This window comes from Neoarius graeffei, chromosome 2 (genome assembly GCF_027579695.1).
Source record: "Neoarius graeffei isolate fNeoGra1 chromosome 2, fNeoGra1.pri, whole genome shotgun sequence".
Classification (NCBI taxonomy): domain Eukaryota; kingdom Metazoa; phylum Chordata; class Actinopteri; order Siluriformes; family Ariidae; genus Neoarius; species Neoarius graeffei.
In genome coordinates this window covers 62,865,632-62,885,028 of record NC_083570.1, presented here as the reverse complement: position 1 = coordinate 62,885,028, position 19,397 = coordinate 62,865,632, and the positions used below count along the sequence as shown (strand labels likewise).

Below are 19,397 nucleotides of genomic sequence, written 5' to 3'. Positions count from 1 at the left end.
GAGGACCAGAATGGGTGCCGTGCAGAAGCGGGCCTTGAGGTCTTTGAACGCCTTTTCTGCCTGAGGAGACCAGCCATAAGATCCACCTGTCCCTTTGGTGAGGTCTGACATGGGTGCTGCCACAGAACTGAAGTTCCTGATGAACTTGCGGTAGAAGTTAGCGAATCCTAAGAACCGCTGAACCTCCTTAACGGACTTGGGAGTAGGCCAGTCCCGGACGGCCAGGGTCTTGGCAGGGTCCATTTGGAGTTGGCCTGTCCGTACAATAAATCCCAGAAAGGAGACCTCGGGAACATGAAATTCGCATTTCTGGGCCTTGGCGAACAGATTGTTCTGTAGCAGCCTCTGGAGAACCTGGCGGACATGGTGGCGGTGCTCCTGCATGGTCTTGGAAAAGATAAGGATGTCATCGAGGTAGACAAAGACGTACAGGTTAATCATGTCCCTTAAGACGTCGTTGATTAGGGCCTGAAAAACAGCTGGTGCGTTGGTGAGTCCGAAGGGCATCACCTGGTATTCGTAGTGCCCAGACGGGGTGTTAAAGGCAGTCTTCCACTCGTCTCCCTGTCGGATACGGATGAGGTGGTATGCGTTCCGTAGGTCCAACTTGGTGAAGACGGTGGCGCCTTGGAGCAGGTCGAAAGCAGTGGACATCAGCGGAAGGGGATATCGGTTGCGCACAGTGATCTTGTTCAGGCCCCTGTAGTCAATACATGGTCGAAGCCCCCCATCCTTCTTGCCGACAAAGAAGAAGCCGGCACCAGCAGGTGAGGTGGAGGGTCGAATGAACCCAGAGACCAGGGCGTCTTTGAGGTATTCCTCCATAGCCTTGCGTTCTGGCTGAGAGAGGGAAAACAGTCTGCCACGAGGAGGGGTAGTCCCAGGGAGCAAGTCGATGGCACAGTCGTAGGCCCGGTGCGGAGGAAGAACGGCGGCCCTGCTCTTGCTGAATACTTCCTTGAGATCCCAGTACTCTGTGGGAACTTGAGATAACTCGGTGAGATCAGGGGGCTCGGCAGGAGACACAGGAGAGCTAGAGAGCAGACAAGAGGCATGGCATGCAGGGCCCCATTCCACAACCTGGCTTGTTACCCAGTCTATGCGAGGGTTGTGGCGAATAAGCCAAGGAAGGCCTAGAATAACTGGGAACTCAGGTGAAGGAATCAGGTGCAGGGATATTTCTTCCTTGTGACCTTGAGACTGGAGGAAGACTGGAGAAGTAACTTGGGTGACTCTTCCATCACCTAACGCTTGGCCATCGAGGGCAGACACAGACAGAGGGACTTCAAGAGGTGCAGTAGGTATATTGATGCTTTGGGCGAAGTGAATATCCATAAAGTTCCCAGCCGCCCCTGAGTCTATCAAAGCTTGACAAGAGTGGACAGACTCACCCCAGGAGATGGAGACCGGGATGTAGATTCCTTGACCAGGGAGTCCGGGAGAGAGGGTAGGCCCCGTCACAACCCTCCCTCGGCTGGACGGGGCGGTCCTTTTCCCAAGAGTTCGGGACATGATGCTCGGAAGTGACCAGGCTTGCCACAGTAGATGCAGCACTTGTCCCTCCTTCTGCGCTCCCTCTCAGATGCGGAGAGGCGAGTACGACCCACTTGCATGGGTTCTGGACAGTCACTGAAGGAGGTAGACGGTCTCCAGTTAGAGGTAGGGAGGCTGGGGGGGCTCAAGGCTTGGTGGCATTCTCTCATCCTGTTGTCCAGACGAATAGCATGTGAGATGAGGGTTTCGAGGTCACTTGGGCATCCAATAGAGGCCAGACCATCCTTGATGGGGTCAGACAGACCATGGTGGAAGGCTGACACCAGGGCAGTCTCGTTCCATCCACTTACTGCTGCGAGTGTTCGGAACGAGATGGCGTAATCTGCGACGCTTCCTCCTTGCCGGATGGACATGAGCTTTCGGGCTGCGTCAGTACTGATGTCTGCCTGATCGAAGACCCGAAGCATCTCTTCAGAAAACAGCTGGAAATCAAAGCACTCAGGTCCCTGTCTTTGCCAGATAGCAGTAGCCCAGGCTCGCGCCTTACCAGCTAATAAGGTGATCACAAAGGCAATCTTGCGGCGATCCGTAGTGTAGGTGGTAGGCTGAAGCTCAAAGGTGAGTTGACACTGGGTAAGGAACTCTCGGCACTCACTGTGCTTGCCGTCATACCTCTGTGGTGCAGGAAGGCTGGGTTCGCGAGGTGAAGAAGGCAGCATGGCAGGAGGCACTGGAGCAGGAGTGGGAGCTGGATCAGGAGCAGGAACTGGATCAGGAGCAGGAGATGCAGGCAGAGATGTCAGCTGTGCCAGGGTTTTCCCAATTTGCTGAAGCAGTTCCTCGTGGCGAGCGAGGGCCTCACGTTGGCTGGTGAGTGTACGTCCATGAGCGTCCATGGTCGCTCCGAAGCGTGTCAAAGCTGCCATAATTCCCTGAAGGTTGGCCGGGTAGACAGTTGAAGCAGCCTCTGCTGAGTCGGTCATGACGGAGTCTTTCTGTTAGGGTTTTGCTGGGATTCGAACCTGGTTCGTTGGTGTGATGATCCAGCAAACCCCCACTAGGCCACCAGGGGAATGACTCAAATGCAGAGGCGTGAGGCGGAAGTAGAAAAAGTAACAAAAGGTTTATTTATACTATGTACACTATATACAATCCAGGGCAAAACAAAAAAAAACAAAAACAAAGAGTATAATTCAAAAAGAAAAAGGCAAAAATGCAAAAGCTCAGAAGATCCACAAAACACAGTACAAAGGAAACTGGAGATAAACATAACAGCACAAAGACTCCGTGACAAGAGGACTGAACTCAGGGGTATAAATACACAAACTAATTAAGGACACAGGTGAAGATAATTAGGACTAACAGGCAATTAACAAAAACACAAAACACAGGAACAGTGGCGGCCTCTAGAGGCCAAAATAAACAAGACACGAAAAGGAAATAACAGCGGCCTCTAGAGGCCAAAACAGTCCAAGTCCTAACATCTTCAGGTCACCCCACAGATTCTCAACTGGATTTAGGTCTGGGCTCTGGCTGGGCCATTCCAAAACTTTAATTTTCTTCTGATGAAGCAATTCTTTTGTTGATTTTGATGTATGCTTGGGGTCATTGTCGTGCTGAAAGATGAAATTCATCTTTAGCTTTCTAGCAGATACCTGAAGGTTTTGGGCCAAAATCAACTGGTATTTAGAACTGTTCATAATTCCCTCCACCTTGACTAAAGGCCCTGTTCCAGCTGAAGAAAAAACAACCCCAAAACATGATGCTGCCACCACCATGCTTCACCGTGGGTATGGTGCTCTTTTGGTGATGCGCAGTAGTGATTTTAGGCCAAACATACCTTTTGGAATTGTGGCCAAAAAGTTCAACCTTGGTTTCATCAGACCAGAACACATTTTCCCACATGTTTTTGGGAGAGTTGATGCATTTTTCTGCAAAATTTAGCCGGGCCTAGGATGTTTTTCTTTGACCCTACCTCATAGTCCAGATATATGGAGAATACGGGAGATTGTTGTCACATGTAGTACACAACCAGTACTTGCCAGAAAGTCTTGTAGCTCCTTCAGTGTTGCTGTAGGTCCCTCTGCAGCCTCCTTGACCAGTTTTCATCTTGTCTTTTCATCAATTTTGGAGGGACGTCCAGTTCTCGGTAATGTCACTGTTGTCCCATATTTTCTCCACTTCTTGATGACTGTCTTCACTGTGCTCCATGGTACGGGTATATCTAATGCCGTGGAAGTGTTTTTGTACCCTTCTCCTGACTGATACCTTTCAACAATGAGATCCCTTTGATGCTTTGTAAGCTCTCTGTGAACCCTGGCTTTTGCTGGAAGATGCAACTGAGAAATGTCTGAACTTTATTTGGGGTTAATCAGTCAGTCATTCTCATTGATGGCAGGTGTGAACCCAAAAAGACTGAATGCTGTAATTAAATCAAAAGGTGCTTCAACAAAGTATTAGTTTAAGGGTGTGTACACTTACGCAACCAGCTTACTGTATATTTTATTTTTTATTTTTTATGTTTTCCCCCCAAACAGATTTGTTTGCTTTTCAATTGAATTGTACAGGTTATAGGTCACATTAAAGGTGAGAAAAGTTTTTAAATTATTTATCATGGTCTCATTTTTTTACATCAGAAAAATCATTGTACTGGGGTGTGGACACTTTTTATATCCACTGTGTGTCTCTCTCTCTCTCTCTCTCTCTCTCTCTCTCTCTGAATATATATATATATATATATATATATATATATATATATATATATATATATATATATATATATAACACACAGTGGTGCTTGAAAGTTTGTGAACCCCTTAGAATTTTCTATATTTCTACATAAATACGACCTAAAACATCATCAGATTTTCACACATGTCCTAAAAGTAGATAAAGAGAACCCAGTTACACAAATGAGACAAAAATATTATACTTGGTCATTTATTTATTGAGGAAAATGATCCAATATTACATATCTGTGAGTGGCAAAAGTATGTGAACCTCTAGGATTAACAGTTAATTTGAAGGTGAAATTAGAGTCACGTATTTTCAATCAATGGGATGACAATCAGGTGTGAGTGGGCACCCTGTTTTATTTAAAGAACAGGGATCTATCAAAGTCTGATCTTCACAACACATATTTGTGGAAGTGTATCATGGCACGAACAAAGGAGATTTCTGAGGACCTCAGAAAAAGCGTTGTTGATGCTCATCAGGCTGGAAAAGGTTACAAAACCATCTCTAAAGAGTTTGGACTCCACCAATTCACAGTCAGACAGATTGTGTACAAATGGAAGAAATTCAAGACCATTGTTCCCCTGCCCAGGAGTGGTTGACCAACAAAAATCACTCCAAGAGTAATAGTCGGCGTGTAATAATCGGCGAGATCACAAAGGATCCCAAGGTAACTTCTAAGCAACCGAAGGCCTCTGAACAATAGTGTGCATGGCAGGGTTGCAAGGAGAAAGCCACTGCTCTCCATAAAGAATATTGCTGCTCTTCTGCAGTTTGCTAAAGATCATGTGGACAAGCCAGAAGGCTTTTGGAAATAATGTTTTGTGGACAGATGAGACCAAAATAGAAATTTTTGGTTTAAATGAGAAGCATTATGTTTGGAGAAAGGAAACACTGCATTCCAGCAAAAGAACCTTATCCCATCTGTGAAACATGGTGGTGGTAGTATCATGGTTTGGGCCTGTTTTGCTGCATCTGGGCCAGGACGGCTTGCCATCACTGATGGAACAATGAATTCTGAATTATACCAGTGAATTCTAAAGGAAAATGTCAGGACATCTGTCCATTAACTGAGGCTACATCCACACGACAACGGCAACAAGATTTTTTTTAAATATCGCGTCCACATGGGCAACGGATCAGTAAAATATCAGGTACATATGGCAACGCAACGCTTGTTGAAAACGATGCAATACACATGCCACACCTCTACGTGTGCTGTAAGATGGTCCCATCGGAGACACCAGAACAATAGAAGAAGTAGACGCATGCGCATAAACCCCTTCTTCTGTAGCATCAGCCACATAAAGTTTTGATTATTAATCAGTAGCATAAAACGAAAGACGTGGAAAGAGGAATGAATGGGGGTAGATGGAAGCCGGTACGCCAACATTCTGATATCCTCCAGAATTCTTTAATGGTCCGGAATAAATTGAATGCTACACGTTGATGGATTACTTTGTTCTTCTACGCCCTTTTTGAGGAATGTATTGTCGGACTTAAACCAACATCTGAAGAGGTGAGATTGCTCCTTTTTTTTTCCTATTTTTGCTGGCGGGATTGTTTTTGTTTTTGGAAAGCGCACGGGCGGTGCGCGGTTTGGTACTTCTTCCGCATTGTTTGGACTAAAGACTCTGCCCTAAGGGCTATTCTCTCACTCTGTCTCTCACTTTGCACCATTACACAATAAATATTCACAGTGAAAATATTTTGTAAGCGCGTTTCATGAACCAAGTTATAGGATTTGTTGACAACTCGTATCGAGTTTGTTACACTTCTACCCGGCGTGAAGCACTGACAGTCATGTGGTTGTGACGTCATCGTAAACAAATCCGTTCTACTCATCCAGACAACTTCGCAATGGCGCCGTTGCCAGATTTTTCCACTCTGGAACCCGTTCTCAAAAGATTTCATTTTGGGGCACCCAAAACGCTGGTGCCGTGTGGACACCAGGCCGAAACGATAAACAATTTTATCAGATTCACCTGAATCCGTTGCCGTGTGGACAGGGCCTGAATCTCAAGAGAAGGTGGGTCATGCAGTAAGACAATAACCCTAAGCACACAAGTCGTTCTGCCAAAGAATGGTTAAAGAAGAATAAAGTTAATGTTTTGGAATGGTCAAGTCAAAGTCCTGACCTTAATCCAATCGAAATGTTGTGGAAGGACCTGAAGCGAGCAGTTCATGTGAGGAAACCCACCAACATCCCAGAGTTGAAGCTGTTCTGTACGGAGGAATGGGCTAAAATTCCTCCAAGCCGGTGTACAGGACTGATCAACAGTTACTGGTAATGTTTAGTTGCAGTTATTGCTGCACAAGGGGGTCACACCAGATACTGAAAGCAAAGGTTCATATACTTTTGCCACTCACAGATATGTAATATTGGATCATTTTCCTCAATAAATAAATGACCAAGTATAATATTTTTGTCTCATTTGTTTAACTGGGTTCTCTTTATCTACTTTTAGGACTTGTGTGAAAATCTGATGCCGTTTTAGGTCATATTTATGCAGAAATATAGAAAATTCTAAAGGCTTCACAAACTTTCAAGCACCACTGTGTATACATATAATATGAGAGAGAAAGAGAGGATATTGCATGATTGTGCAAAGATATGAAGAAGTTTATCTTCAAGTGGTGAATATATTCACAAGTGAGCGAAGCAAACGAGTGAAAATATTTTCAACACAAAGAAGATAAACTTCATGTCTTTGTGCTACTGTGTAATGTTCTTTCTATTATATGGACACATCCACAAAAAAAAAATATATGCAAGTTAATCAAAAGAATTTTAGCTTTGAACTGGTTCACCATTCTGACAAAGCGTCAGTGGGAAAACATTGGGATTTCATCATCGGAGTGAAATATTTGGAATTATTATACATGCGGGCCTCTTTTTTTCATGGAATAAATGCATGTATTGTCTTCCCTTCTTGCAGGTTTATTGATAGCATGCAATATTGTTATCATATTGCTTATCCTCCATGTATTACGCCACTCTCCCCAATGGAGAATGAGCGTGCAATATTGTTACAATATTGCACATTGTCAAGACAACATGATGTCACACATCAGAGTTCATGCAAATATCCAATGACAAAACTTTTCTGCTGCACATGGGCACAATCATTTCTTTGTCTGCCGGGAAAGAGAGAAGACGAGGCTAATCCAGTGATAGGATTAAACACCAAATAAATAAACTGAAACTGAAGATGCACTGAACACCCGAAAGGCTACCAATACTTCATTATATATTCTTCACGCATATTTACAAGAGAAAGACATACCAACTGACATCAAAAAACTGGAAAAGAGACACGTTGGAGATGTAAAACTTTGTGCGAGTGACTGTGATAATTTGTAAACAAACATGGCCGCGAGGTCTGCTTCGTTAAAAGCAGAAGATTTTGAGAGAATTTTGGATGCCAGGTCGCTCTGTTGTGTGTAGTTGTCTATGTTGATTTTAAAAGTAACTAAGTAAATTACACAAGGAAAATAATAATAACACTACACTGGCTGGAAGGTAACTGAATTGCCGTGCTAGCAGCACTGAGTCGCAGGTCAGCTAGTGTTGACCTTCACTAATGCTACTGCTACGCCGGCTGAAAGATAACTGGACTGCCACACTAACAGCACCCAGTCGCGGGTAAGCTAGTGTTGGCCTTTGAGAATGCGGATATGAAGAGAGAATATGTATAATAATAATAATAATAATAATATTGGCTGCCTTTTGTCGTGGTATATGAGCTATATTCCATTCAGCAACCATGACACTGAACTCTTCTTTGACTCATTCAATATCATGCTAGCTGAATGGAATATATCTTATAGACCACTCAAGACCAGCCAATATTATTTAAATATGTCACTCGGACCTGCAATGTATTTCATATGAAAAATGCGAGTTTTTCAACACAAGAAAATAAACTTCATATCTTCAAGCCAATGTGTGATGTTCTTTTTATTATATGGTCACATTCACAGACAAAATACCCAAATTCCTCACGAGTGACATATGGAGATTTATGTCATGGTTTTCAATATGCATGTCCTGGATGTGGCTTGTATGAAAAATACGAGTGGCATATTTCCCAGTAAAATGTGTGTGTGTATATATGAAAGAATCCAAGCTATCATTATGCCTATAAAACAAGACTGGTTGGTACAGGAAGACTAACTAGTTAAAGATAAAAAGCCAGATTAAAAAAAAAGCCAACAGTGGTGTCAGCATCCAAGGGCAACAACATGCTTTAACCCCCACCGTTTATATACCATGCTGTGATCTTGGGTCATAGGTCATGACTGTGACCCATCATCTGTCAGGAGAGACCCATGGGGACAACCATGGGGAGTCTATTACCAGCAGGTCTGCTCTTATGCCTAAGAAAGGTCTATTATAGGCAGTCACGCTGGGTGGATATCAAGTGTGAATAATAAAAGTGACAGGAGGAAACAGGGTGATGTCCTACCTCATACTCTAACTCATCAGTCCTCTCAGCCTCAGCTGGCATGTTAGAGAGATACTCACTCCCCTCGTAGTACTCCTGGCCCATGGTGTGGAGGGAGTGACAGCTAGGGGGAAAAGAATAGAGTGTAAAGCAGTGAGAAAAGGTAACAGTGTGAACAGACAATAAATAAGTGAGGAAGAAAATAGGTGTTGGGAAAATGACACTGCAGAAGAGAGGAAGTGAGAGGAGTCATAAAGCTCTTTGAGCAACAGTAAGCAGAAAGATAGTGATAGTGGGAGAAGGGGAGATGTGCTGAAACAAAGAAGCCAAGATGGAGAGCGGTGAGGCTAATTGTATGTTGTATGTACATTGTTACTGACTCATTTGTTGATTCAATCAGTTGTTGACTCACTCAATGATTCACTCATTCACTGATTTACTTATTTACATACTCAGTAATTTACTCATTGACTCACTGATGCACTCCCTTATCACACCCTCACTACTCCTTGACTCACTGATTCACTCACTCACTGACTCTTTGATTCACTGATTCAGTCACTCACTCGCTCAGTGATTCGCTAACTGACTAACTCATTTTCATACTCACTGACTTACTCATTCACTCATTGACTCACTCACTCAATTATTTACTGACTCACTTACTGGCTGACTCACTGATTTGTTCCCTCAGTCCTTCTTTGACTCACTGACCCACTCATTGATTCAATTACTGACTCATTCACTCACTAACAGTCATTAACTCACTCACTGAGGCCCTGTCCACACGGCAACGGATTCAGGTGAATCTGATAAAATTGTTTATCGTTTCGGCCTGGCGTCCACACGGCACCGGCGTTTTGGGTGCCCCAAAACGAAATCTTTTGAGAACGGGTTCCAGAGTGGAAAAATCTGGCAACGGCGCCGTTGCGAAGTCGTCTGGATGAGTAGAACGGATTTGTTTACGATGACGTCACAACCACATGACTGTCAGTGCTTCACGCCGGGTAGAAGTGTAACGAACTTGATGCAAGTTGTCAACAAATCCTATAACTTGGTTCATGAAACGCGCTTACAAAATATTTTCACTGTGAATATTTATTGTGTAATGGTGCAGTGAGAGAGAGAGAGAGAGAATAGCCCTTAGGGCAGAGTCTTTAGTCCAAACACTGCGGAAGCAGTACCAAACCGCGCACCGCCTGTGCACCTTCCAAAAACAATCCCACCAGCAAAAATAGGGAAAAAAAATGGAGCGATCTCACCTCTTCAGATGTTGGTTTAAGTCTGACAATACATTCCTCAAAAATGGCGTAGAAGAACAAAGTAATCCATCAACGTGTAGCATTCAATTTATTCCGGACCATTAAAGAATTCTGGAGGATATCAGAATGTTGGCGTACCGGCTTCCATCTACCCCCGTTCATTCCTCTTTCCGCGTCTTTCATTTTATGCTACTGATTAATAATCAAAACTTTATGTGGCTGATGCTACAGAAGAAGGGGTTTATGCTCATGCGTCCTACTTCTTCTATTGTTCTGGTGTCTCCGATGGGACCATCTTACAGCGTACGTAGAGGTGTGGCATGTGTATTGCATCGTTTTCAGCAAGCGTTGCGTTGCCATATGTACCTGATATTTTACTGATCTGTTGCCCATGTGGACGCGATATTTAAAAAAAAAAAATCTCGTTGCCATTGTCGTGTGGATGTAGCCTGAGTCATTCACTCACTCACTGATTATCTCACTACCTCAGTCACTGACTCACTCTTTCATATGCAGTCTTTTTCCTCCCCTCCATGACAGAAATTACAAATTAATATTTGTCATATATTATCAGTGATGATGCCATGAGTGGGGGTTAAGGAAGTGTGAGATATTCTCTCTAATTCATCATTATAGACCCTTCAGTTCATAATGATACCATCATTTTCTAGCTTCCATGTCCTTGGGAAGACCATGCTGACCACCTCTCTTCTATAATATGCAAGATTTATTCCAGACATCTGGAGGAAAATCTATCTTTCTTTCATATTCTTTTATGTACTGGACTATTTGAGCCCTAATACGTAAACCTACATATATGAGCTCAACATATCATAGTATAACTCCATGTGATATATTGTAATTGTCACAGTTTTTTTTTTAATATGCCAAGTGCCATGCTGCAATATGTGAATACAGAACAATTATACATTTTTATGATTGTGTGATCCAGTGGGGACCAAATGCAATTGTTGGACATATAAAATTGCTACTCTGTCTGAGGCACTTGATGGCAGATGAGAAGCCAACAGGAGTGTTAGTTTTATGGAACAGCTTGATTACACTGGGACTCTGCTGCAGGCTATAGGAAAAGATTTGGACTTAATTTTGGAAACTATGGTTTCTTATTTTATAGACCCATTTGCTTTTCATTACTGTGTACACTTTTTGCTACTCAATAGGAATATACTAATAATTAACAGTTATTCCACGAAATCGAGTTGTACATGAGCTGATAGCCGATGAGCGCTGAGTTGGCTATAAGCCATGTATGAAGAGATTGAATGGAATAACTGTTTTATTATATCCACATTCACTGCATTTTGAGAAAGAGAATTTTTTTTTTTTTTTTTGCAAATTTGATAAATAAAATCTTTATACAAAACATCTGACAAAATCATTTCCACTTAGAATGTAAACAAACCGGCAAAATGACAGTAGCAATTTGTGAAAAATGCTATAATAATAATTCTTGAAAAATAAAATAAAAAATATATTCTTACTATCAAATACTTTTATTCCATATGTTGTTGCTTTTTTTGTATTTTTTGGGGTTTTGTTTTCGAGTTGAGTTTTTATTTCGTCCTCGGTTGGTTGAGCAACACGTGCCGCCATTTGTTTTTCTCTACTCATGGTATATGAGCTGATAGCCTAGTAGTACAGTAGCCAATCAGAGCGTACGATTGCTCATATCCAGTGAATGTCAATAGAATAATTGCTGTTATTCTAAGAAAGAATATTACAAACTAATTATAAAAATATCAAAAGATTAAAGACTTTGTCATCATTATAAAATAGTTTTGAAATTGACAGATTTAAAAAAAAATAACTTATTGTAAAAGTGTTTTACTTGTGGTTGTATAACTGCTAGATGTGTGTGAAGTCCTTGGAGTTTGTTTGGATGTCATACAAATATTAATAAAGCTTGTCATCTGATTCTGCTGTCATTGTCTAATGAGAGAAAAAATTAATTTGAGAAGTCCAAATCAAAGTACCCAACACAAATGAGATTTCAAAATGAAACATGACGCTTATGAGTGACAACCATTAGACAATTCATTTTTCAAGGGCCATTGTGTGGTAATAATTTCCTCCTTTACACACAGTCTTTGTATGTGTTTGTGAGAGAGAGAGCTAGTCTCAGATAACTTCACAGCACTGTGGAAACAAACGCCTCCACCAGGCATGGCTCACCATGGCTGTCTCAGGGGAGGAAACCCAGATATTCTTTATGCTAAACTACATCTTGTTCACATTTCACAATTCCTCAGAGAGGAACTTGAAAACAAGCCAAAATAAATTAAAAAGAAACAAGTGCTCTAACTTCCTTTGCTGTTTTCTAGAACAACCCAGGATGCTTTTAAAATTTATTAGCATTTCAGGGTCTTTAATTTAGAAGCAGGTGCAGTGAAGAGATTTCATAACAAACTTCGAGGGTATAGAAATTAAGAAGCTTGTCCAGGCTTGATAAACAGCTTGTAAATCCCTGGTACTTGCGGAGGGTAATGAGTACTCCATCTTAGCCCGCAGTCAGCAGTTCTTACCTGTCTGAGAGCAAGAAAGGGCAAATGTCTGGCACAGGTGGGCTGCTAGGCCGGAGTTTGGCAAGAGCCATGATGTGCTCAAAGGTGATGTCTGTCTGCGTGCACACATCCACCAGCTGGACATCCTGAGATGACCCTTGACCCAGAGGCAATGGTTGCCGTCGGAGCACCTGGACCACAATGGGGTCTTTGGCAGTGCGAAAGGCCTCCACTGCCTCCTCATGGCTGGCTCTCGATAAGTCCTTTCCATTCACCTGGCAGAGAAATCACATCATACAACATACATCACAATCAAGAGCTCATACACTCAAGTCTGTACATTATTCTTAATAGAATAAAGCCATTTTTGTGAGACAGATCATGTGCTAAATAACTATTATGCACACTCCAGAAGTTGCTGTCCAAACTGTGACTGTATTAAGTGTCTAACAGCTACTGTTGAATATCAGATTCATGGAAGCTGGAAATAACTTTAAATATCACTGCAGACATTTTCATATCCTTTACAGTTCAATTTTGACTTGATTGGAACTTTTAGTCCCAGATAGAGCTTCACTTTTTTACAGTATCTGATAAAAGTCCTTTTCCCTACAAGAATTATCCACAAAATGGTAATCAAGATTACTACACTCAAGTTGACTAAAATCTAGATTATTACAGGGCAGCACTGTCGCCTCACAGCAAGAAGGTTCTGGGTTCAAGCCCAGTGGCCGACAGAGGCCTTTCTGTGTGGAGTTTGCATGTTCTCCCTGTGTCCGCGTGGGTTTCCTCCGGGTGCTCCGGTTTCCCCCACAGTCCAAAGACATGCAGGTTAGGCTAATTGGTGGCTTTAAATTGACCGTAGGTGTGAATGTGAGTGTGAATGGTTGTTTGTCTCTGCCCCTTTTCCACCAAAGCAGTTCCAGGGCTGGTTCGGGGCCAGTGCTTAGTTTGGAACCGGGTTTTCTGTTTCCACTGACAAAGAACTGGCTCTGGGGCCAGAAAAACCAGTTCCAGGCTAGCACCAACTCTTTGCTGGGCCAGAGGAAAGAACCACTTACGTCAGCGGGGGGGGCGGAGTTGTTAAGACCAACAACAATAGCAAGACCGCGAAAGGTCGCCATTTTTAAGCGACGAGAAGCAGCAGCTGTACAAACGCAAAGTCATCCATTATTGTTGTTTTTGTTGCTGCTTCTTCTTCTCCGTGTTGTTGTTGCTTCGATGTTCGCGCCAAGGTTTATGCAAACGCAGCGACGTAACTGTCGTATACAGAGATGTAACTGACGTATACAGCGACGTAATGACATGGCTCCCCTTAGCACCCCGAGCTATGGAAAGTTCTCAGCTGGCTCGCAAGTTGAACGAGTTGTGAACCAGCACCAGCACTGGCCCCGAACCAGCCCTGGAACTGATTTGGTGGAAAAGGGGTATCTGTGTCAGCCCTGCGACGATCTGGCGACTTGTCCAGGGTGTACCCTGCCTCTCACCCATAGTCAGCTGGGATAGGCTCCAGCTTGCCCACGACCCTGTATAGAATAAGAGGCTACAGATAATGGATGGATGGATAGATTATTACATGTTTAGCCAAAGCCGCTGAAAGCCCATATACAAAAGAAGCTAGCCTACAAACTTTTCAACATTCTGTGCAAATGGAAGACATGCACAATCTATCTAGAACTTATTACACTAGACAGCATATTGGTTTAGCTATGTAGGCCTTTCTACCCATATTTAGGCTTTAATATCTAACCAACTTAATAAATTACACTTAATATAAAGTATTATCAGCAAACCTCTCAATTTTGTCTGGTATAGTTTCTAAATGGACAAAGAAAGATGACTATTTATGCCTGAAGTGAACGCAGCGTGATGTTAGCTGAAGGATAGTGGTTCTGTATTCGAATAGCAGGCTGCTTTATATTCTGTCCCCGGGGGGCCAGTCTGGCTTTGGGTAAAATGGGGGGGTTTAGTGAATTCTGCTTTCACTACAGAAGATGATTGTAAGTAATGAAAAACATCAATCTTTCTCTGAGTCATGCACAGTTACAAAACAAGTGTGACCTAATGAAAGAAAGACTCCTTCATAATTTATATTAAAGATCCGCTATATTTCAACTTTTAGCAGTGCAATCAAATGGATCAAATTTGACATGTCGAAACTCAAGAAAAGTACATCAAATATCCAAGTGGAAGAATGACTTCAACCAATTAATGTTCTGTGTATGAAGCATCAAAATAACAAAGGGCTTTTACATGTAGTAGAACGGATTACTTCTTGCCTGCAGTCCCAACACTTTCACCACGAGTGTTTTTTTTTTTAATGTTGTGCATAATTCAAGTTTGATACTGATTAGCTTCAGAAACATCCATGCCTACAGCTAAATGAATAATAAAGCAATTACATGCTTCCTAGGATGCTATAAATGACAAATAAATCAAAAAACAAATGAAGTATGTGTGTTTCCAAGACAGAGAAGAACATAAACAGGATCTCTACATCATTTAAAAAATCTGCAGCATGATCTTCAGTGGTCAGTCTCAGTGAGAAGCTGTGCAGTTGGTGCCTTTATTTACTCACTTAGTTGAATATCTTTGCTCTGCACATGGCATATATATGGAGAAAGGCTGTGGTTCATTTAGCTCAGTAATTGGGAGCTGGAGAGAGAACAATACTTCAGTGAATAGGCTTTGAAACACAAGATAAGGATCTGTACCTCGAATATGGTCAACCCAGCACAATTTCCCCCTCTTTGCTTTACACTGTTTCCCCCCAGCATTTTTTCCCATTAGGATTTTCACAAAGAAAAGACAGTTTGAGAGAGGCATACAAACAGACACAGAAAGAGAGAGACAAAATTAGGACAAATACATAAAACAAGTGTAAATGTCTATAGAAATACGACATCTACTGATCTTTTTAAAAGCACATTCATAATAGTCACTATATTTCCATATTCAAATAATGGAAAATATACTTTCTGTTATACAGTATGTGATCTCACCAGCCACAACAGCTGACTCTGTGAGATGACCGACATCCCCTGAGACCCCACAGGAGTAATTTCTCACATCTCTGACACTGAGAAACATTCCCAATAACACTGTCTAAAGATGCTTCTCTTCTCAGTCGAGTGACCTTTGTGTAAAGCAATGCTGCATTAATCAGCTAGGCGATAAAGTAGGTCAAATCTCCAGAGGAACATCTCCATGACAAACATGAAGTGAGAGGGGGGAAAAAGGAATCAACAAAATCCGAGACATGGAAGCAGTCATGTCAGACGGCTCACTACTTTCCTCTTCCATTTCCACACTGTTTTGCTCTTTGAACCTGCTTCTAAATGTGTTTTTTTGTGTTAGTCAGCATTCAAAGCCTATTGTTGTGGTTTCGTATGAAGTGCCTCTGTTACGGCACGGCACACGATTCCTGAAGCAGCGAGATTCCAGACAAAGAAGCCGCACTAGATAAATGAGCATGCCTACAGCTTATGGCACGCTGGGAGGAAAATGAACAAATTGTAAGTGCTAGCAGTGCTTTTCCCAGCTCCTAGCTTGGTAGCAGATGTGGCCTTGCTAAAGGAAAAGACACCATTTTAAAAGGAAAAACAAGTTTCTTGCTGATTGTTTATATCTGCTCCAGATAGACTGATGAATCCCCAATTGAGCGATGGAATATGAATAATTCTAGGCATTATGGGCATGTACCAGGCCATGCTGTTAGCATTATGCAACCTTTCAGTGAATTAGCACTAACAATGTTGTTCTAATGCCACACAGATCTTCAAGGAAAATGCATGCAGAGAGTGGAACGCAAATATGGGCAGAATATATCATCTAAAGTGGTCTCAGCTTATTGTAAGTACTTTTAATAGCTGTCTAGTTGCACATAAACTATACATATAGCTACAATGTAAATAAATATGCATTCATTGCTTTAGACGGATTATAGAAGTACATCTTATACACACGGATTGACTTCAATGTAAAATGCATCTTGACAGTCATAACAGAGATCAGGGTGTCGCGTCAGTGCCAGAATCAACATTGAACTCCTAATCCCACAATGCCTTGTGGCATACAAAAATGTCTGTCATAGACTACACCTCCAAACATGCATGTCACCTGATTATTGCACCTGGAGTTAATCACACATGCTCACGGACTCACATACACACACTATAATACCTGGCCACGACCAGACCCACAGCATGAAGTATTGTGCCGTGTTTCACTGCTAACTTACCAAGCTTTGTTGCTTCTGTGCATGACAATCTGTTTTTTGATCTTGTTTGTTCCCTTTGCCTACTTTCTTGTGTATCATGTTCTTGTGTATCATTCTGGATCTGTTTGCCTGCCATTTTCTAAATAAAGCATTCACCTGTAACTGTTGCTGTCTCTGCTGCCTGACACAGGGGAGAACGGCTACCCTTACAAAAAAGAAGTTTATTCAAGTGTGCTTCTAGTATACTTCTTTTAAACTAAAAATAAGAAAGTATGCTTTCAGTTTACTTTTTATTTACTTATCAGAGATAAACTTAAAGTGATACATAAGTATACTTGGCTTATACTGAAAAGTATATAGAAAAGTCTAAGTATATTAAGCTTATACTTAAACTTTTGATCAAGATATACTTAACAAAAGTGTAATAAAGTATTAAAATATTTGTGCCTTATGTTTAAGTGTGCTTGCCCTGTAGTTGTGCTTCAGCATTGTTGACTCTTATATGGAACCACAGACATCTCATCTCATCATCTCTAGCTGCTTTATCCTGTTCTACAGGGTCGCAGGCAAGCTGGAGCCTATCCCAGCTGACTACGGGTGAAAGGCGGGGTACACCCTGGACAAGTCGCCAGGTCATCACAGGGCTGACACATAGACAACCATTCACACTCACATTCCACCTACGGTCAATTTAGAGTCACCAGTTAACCTAACCTGCATGTCTTTGGACTGTGGGGGAAACCGGAGCACCCGGAGGAAACCCACGCGGACACGGGGAGAACATGCAAACTCCGCACAGAAAGGCCCTCGCCGGCCACAGGGCTCGAACCCAGACCTTCTTGCTGTGAGCCGACAGCGCTAACCACTACACCACCGTGCCGCGCAACCACAGACATAGCTAAGCTTTTTTTTTAATTTCTCCTGAGTGGGATAATTAATTATTATTTTTGTATTTATTTTTCTTTAGAGTTTGGATGTAAATTTTAGTTGTCGTTGACATGTTTTTATACTTTGGCATTTAATACAATGTTGCTTTAAATTGTTATTTAAAAAAAAAAGAATATGTTCTTAAGCCTGAGTATCTGTTGTTATTTTGTGAATTCTTACCTTTATAACTTCATTGTAACTTAGGGTGCAAAGCACTTATGTTGTCTACTGGTAGTGTGCATGAGGTAAGGGTTAGGGCTAGAAAACTAATAGTATACCTAGAAGGGTAATTACAGTAAACTTCAAAACTAAAAAGTGGACTAGATGTATATAACCAGTAACTAATATTATATTTCCAATATGCTATAAAGTATACTTTTATAAACTAAAAAGTGGACTAGAAGTGTGTAACGAGTAAACCAATAGTATATTTTCAGTATACTACAAAGTATACTTTAGTAAACTAAAAAGTGGACTAGAAGTATAAAACAAGTAAACTCATAGTATATTTCCAGTATACTATGAAGTATGCTTTTGTAAACTAAAGAGTGGACTACAAGTATAGAACTAGTAAACTATTAGTATACAAGTTTACTTGTGGTATACTTGCAGTACAAAATAAAAAATACTAGTTGTATACTCAAAGTTTACTTCTCTTAGACTTTAAAGTATACTTTTTAGAAACTAAAAGTGGGCCAATTTAGTCCCAAGAAGTATTAGATTAGTTTACTTACAAGTATCCTGTAAGTACCTTGATATCAGTATACTTGGTACACAAAAGTATACTTAAGGAAATGTACTTCAACTTTACTTAAGTATACTTAATAAAGTTAAGTTGAAGTATCCTTCTTTTTGATAAGGGTAGACTAGTGTGAGTTGACAGGAAAGCTGCAGTAACTCAAATAATCATTCTTTACACCTGTGGTGATTAGAAAAGCATCTCAAAAAGTACAACACATCAACCCTTGAGGCAGATGGGCTCCAACAGCAGAAGGCCACACTGCATTCTGAGAAAACTGGGCCAAAACTGGACAGATGAAGACTGAAAAGGAGTTATACATACAGTAATTTATAACTACATAGGTATGAGAGAACTGATGCATCATCTACTTGGATCTTCTGCACCTGTTACTCACGTTTTGCTGCTCTGGATGGTGTCACATGTAAATCCATAAAATTTGCTGTCACTGGTAATCTCACCAAAGTACTGTCAACCTGTACATAAGAACTATCTCTGTAATCATAAAAAACCTGCTGCTCATATTGAACATCCTTTGAATACACTTAGTACTACGTGGCTTTATAGTACACAGGTGTAGAAGATTAATGATCCCTCTATTAAGTGTCACCCAGAAGAGGATGGATTCCCTTTTACGTCTGGTTCCTGATGTCATTTCAGTAAGTTTTTCCTTTCCACAATTTCCTCTGGCTTGTTCATTATGAAACTAAATCTACATCGTCTTTACTAACTTCTGTAGTGCTACTTTGTGACAGTGTTGATTGTTAAATATGCTGTACAAAAACAAAGCTGAATTGAATCGAATTGGATTAAAGACCTTTAAAGAAATTAACAGCTTAACCAGATGGGACATGAATTTAGAAGAAAACAATAGACAAGTAAGGCATGAAAGGCAAACTGGCTGTTGGGTCAATTTGTGGACAATCACCTAAAATTATATGGATCGCATTTTGGTCTCATTTTAAACCTTTAAATTCCTAAGAAGTTCCTCACTTTTGTAACTACACAGCTTTCCTATTACTTTCAGTGTACTGAATAATTCTTAGTAGTTAG

The 19,397-nt window shown here is 41.4% G+C and overlaps 1 protein-coding gene across 1 annotated transcript in view; it reads right to left on the bottom strand.

Annotated features, from left to right (window-relative positions):
- The window catches only part of pdzrn4 (PDZ domain containing ring finger 4), a 120,392-nt gene that overhangs the window by 49,343 nt on the left and 51,652 nt on the right, over window positions 1-19,397 (bottom strand). Inside the window, exons 2-3 of the mRNA XM_060914629.1 lie at window positions 12,481-12,734; window positions 8,697-8,799 (exon numbers count right to left, since the gene is read on the bottom strand). Of these exons, the coding sequence (XP_060770612.1) occupies window positions 8,697-8,799; window positions 12,481-12,734 (357 nt within the window). The remainder of the gene's footprint in view (window positions 1-8,696; window positions 8,800-12,480; window positions 12,735-19,397) is intronic.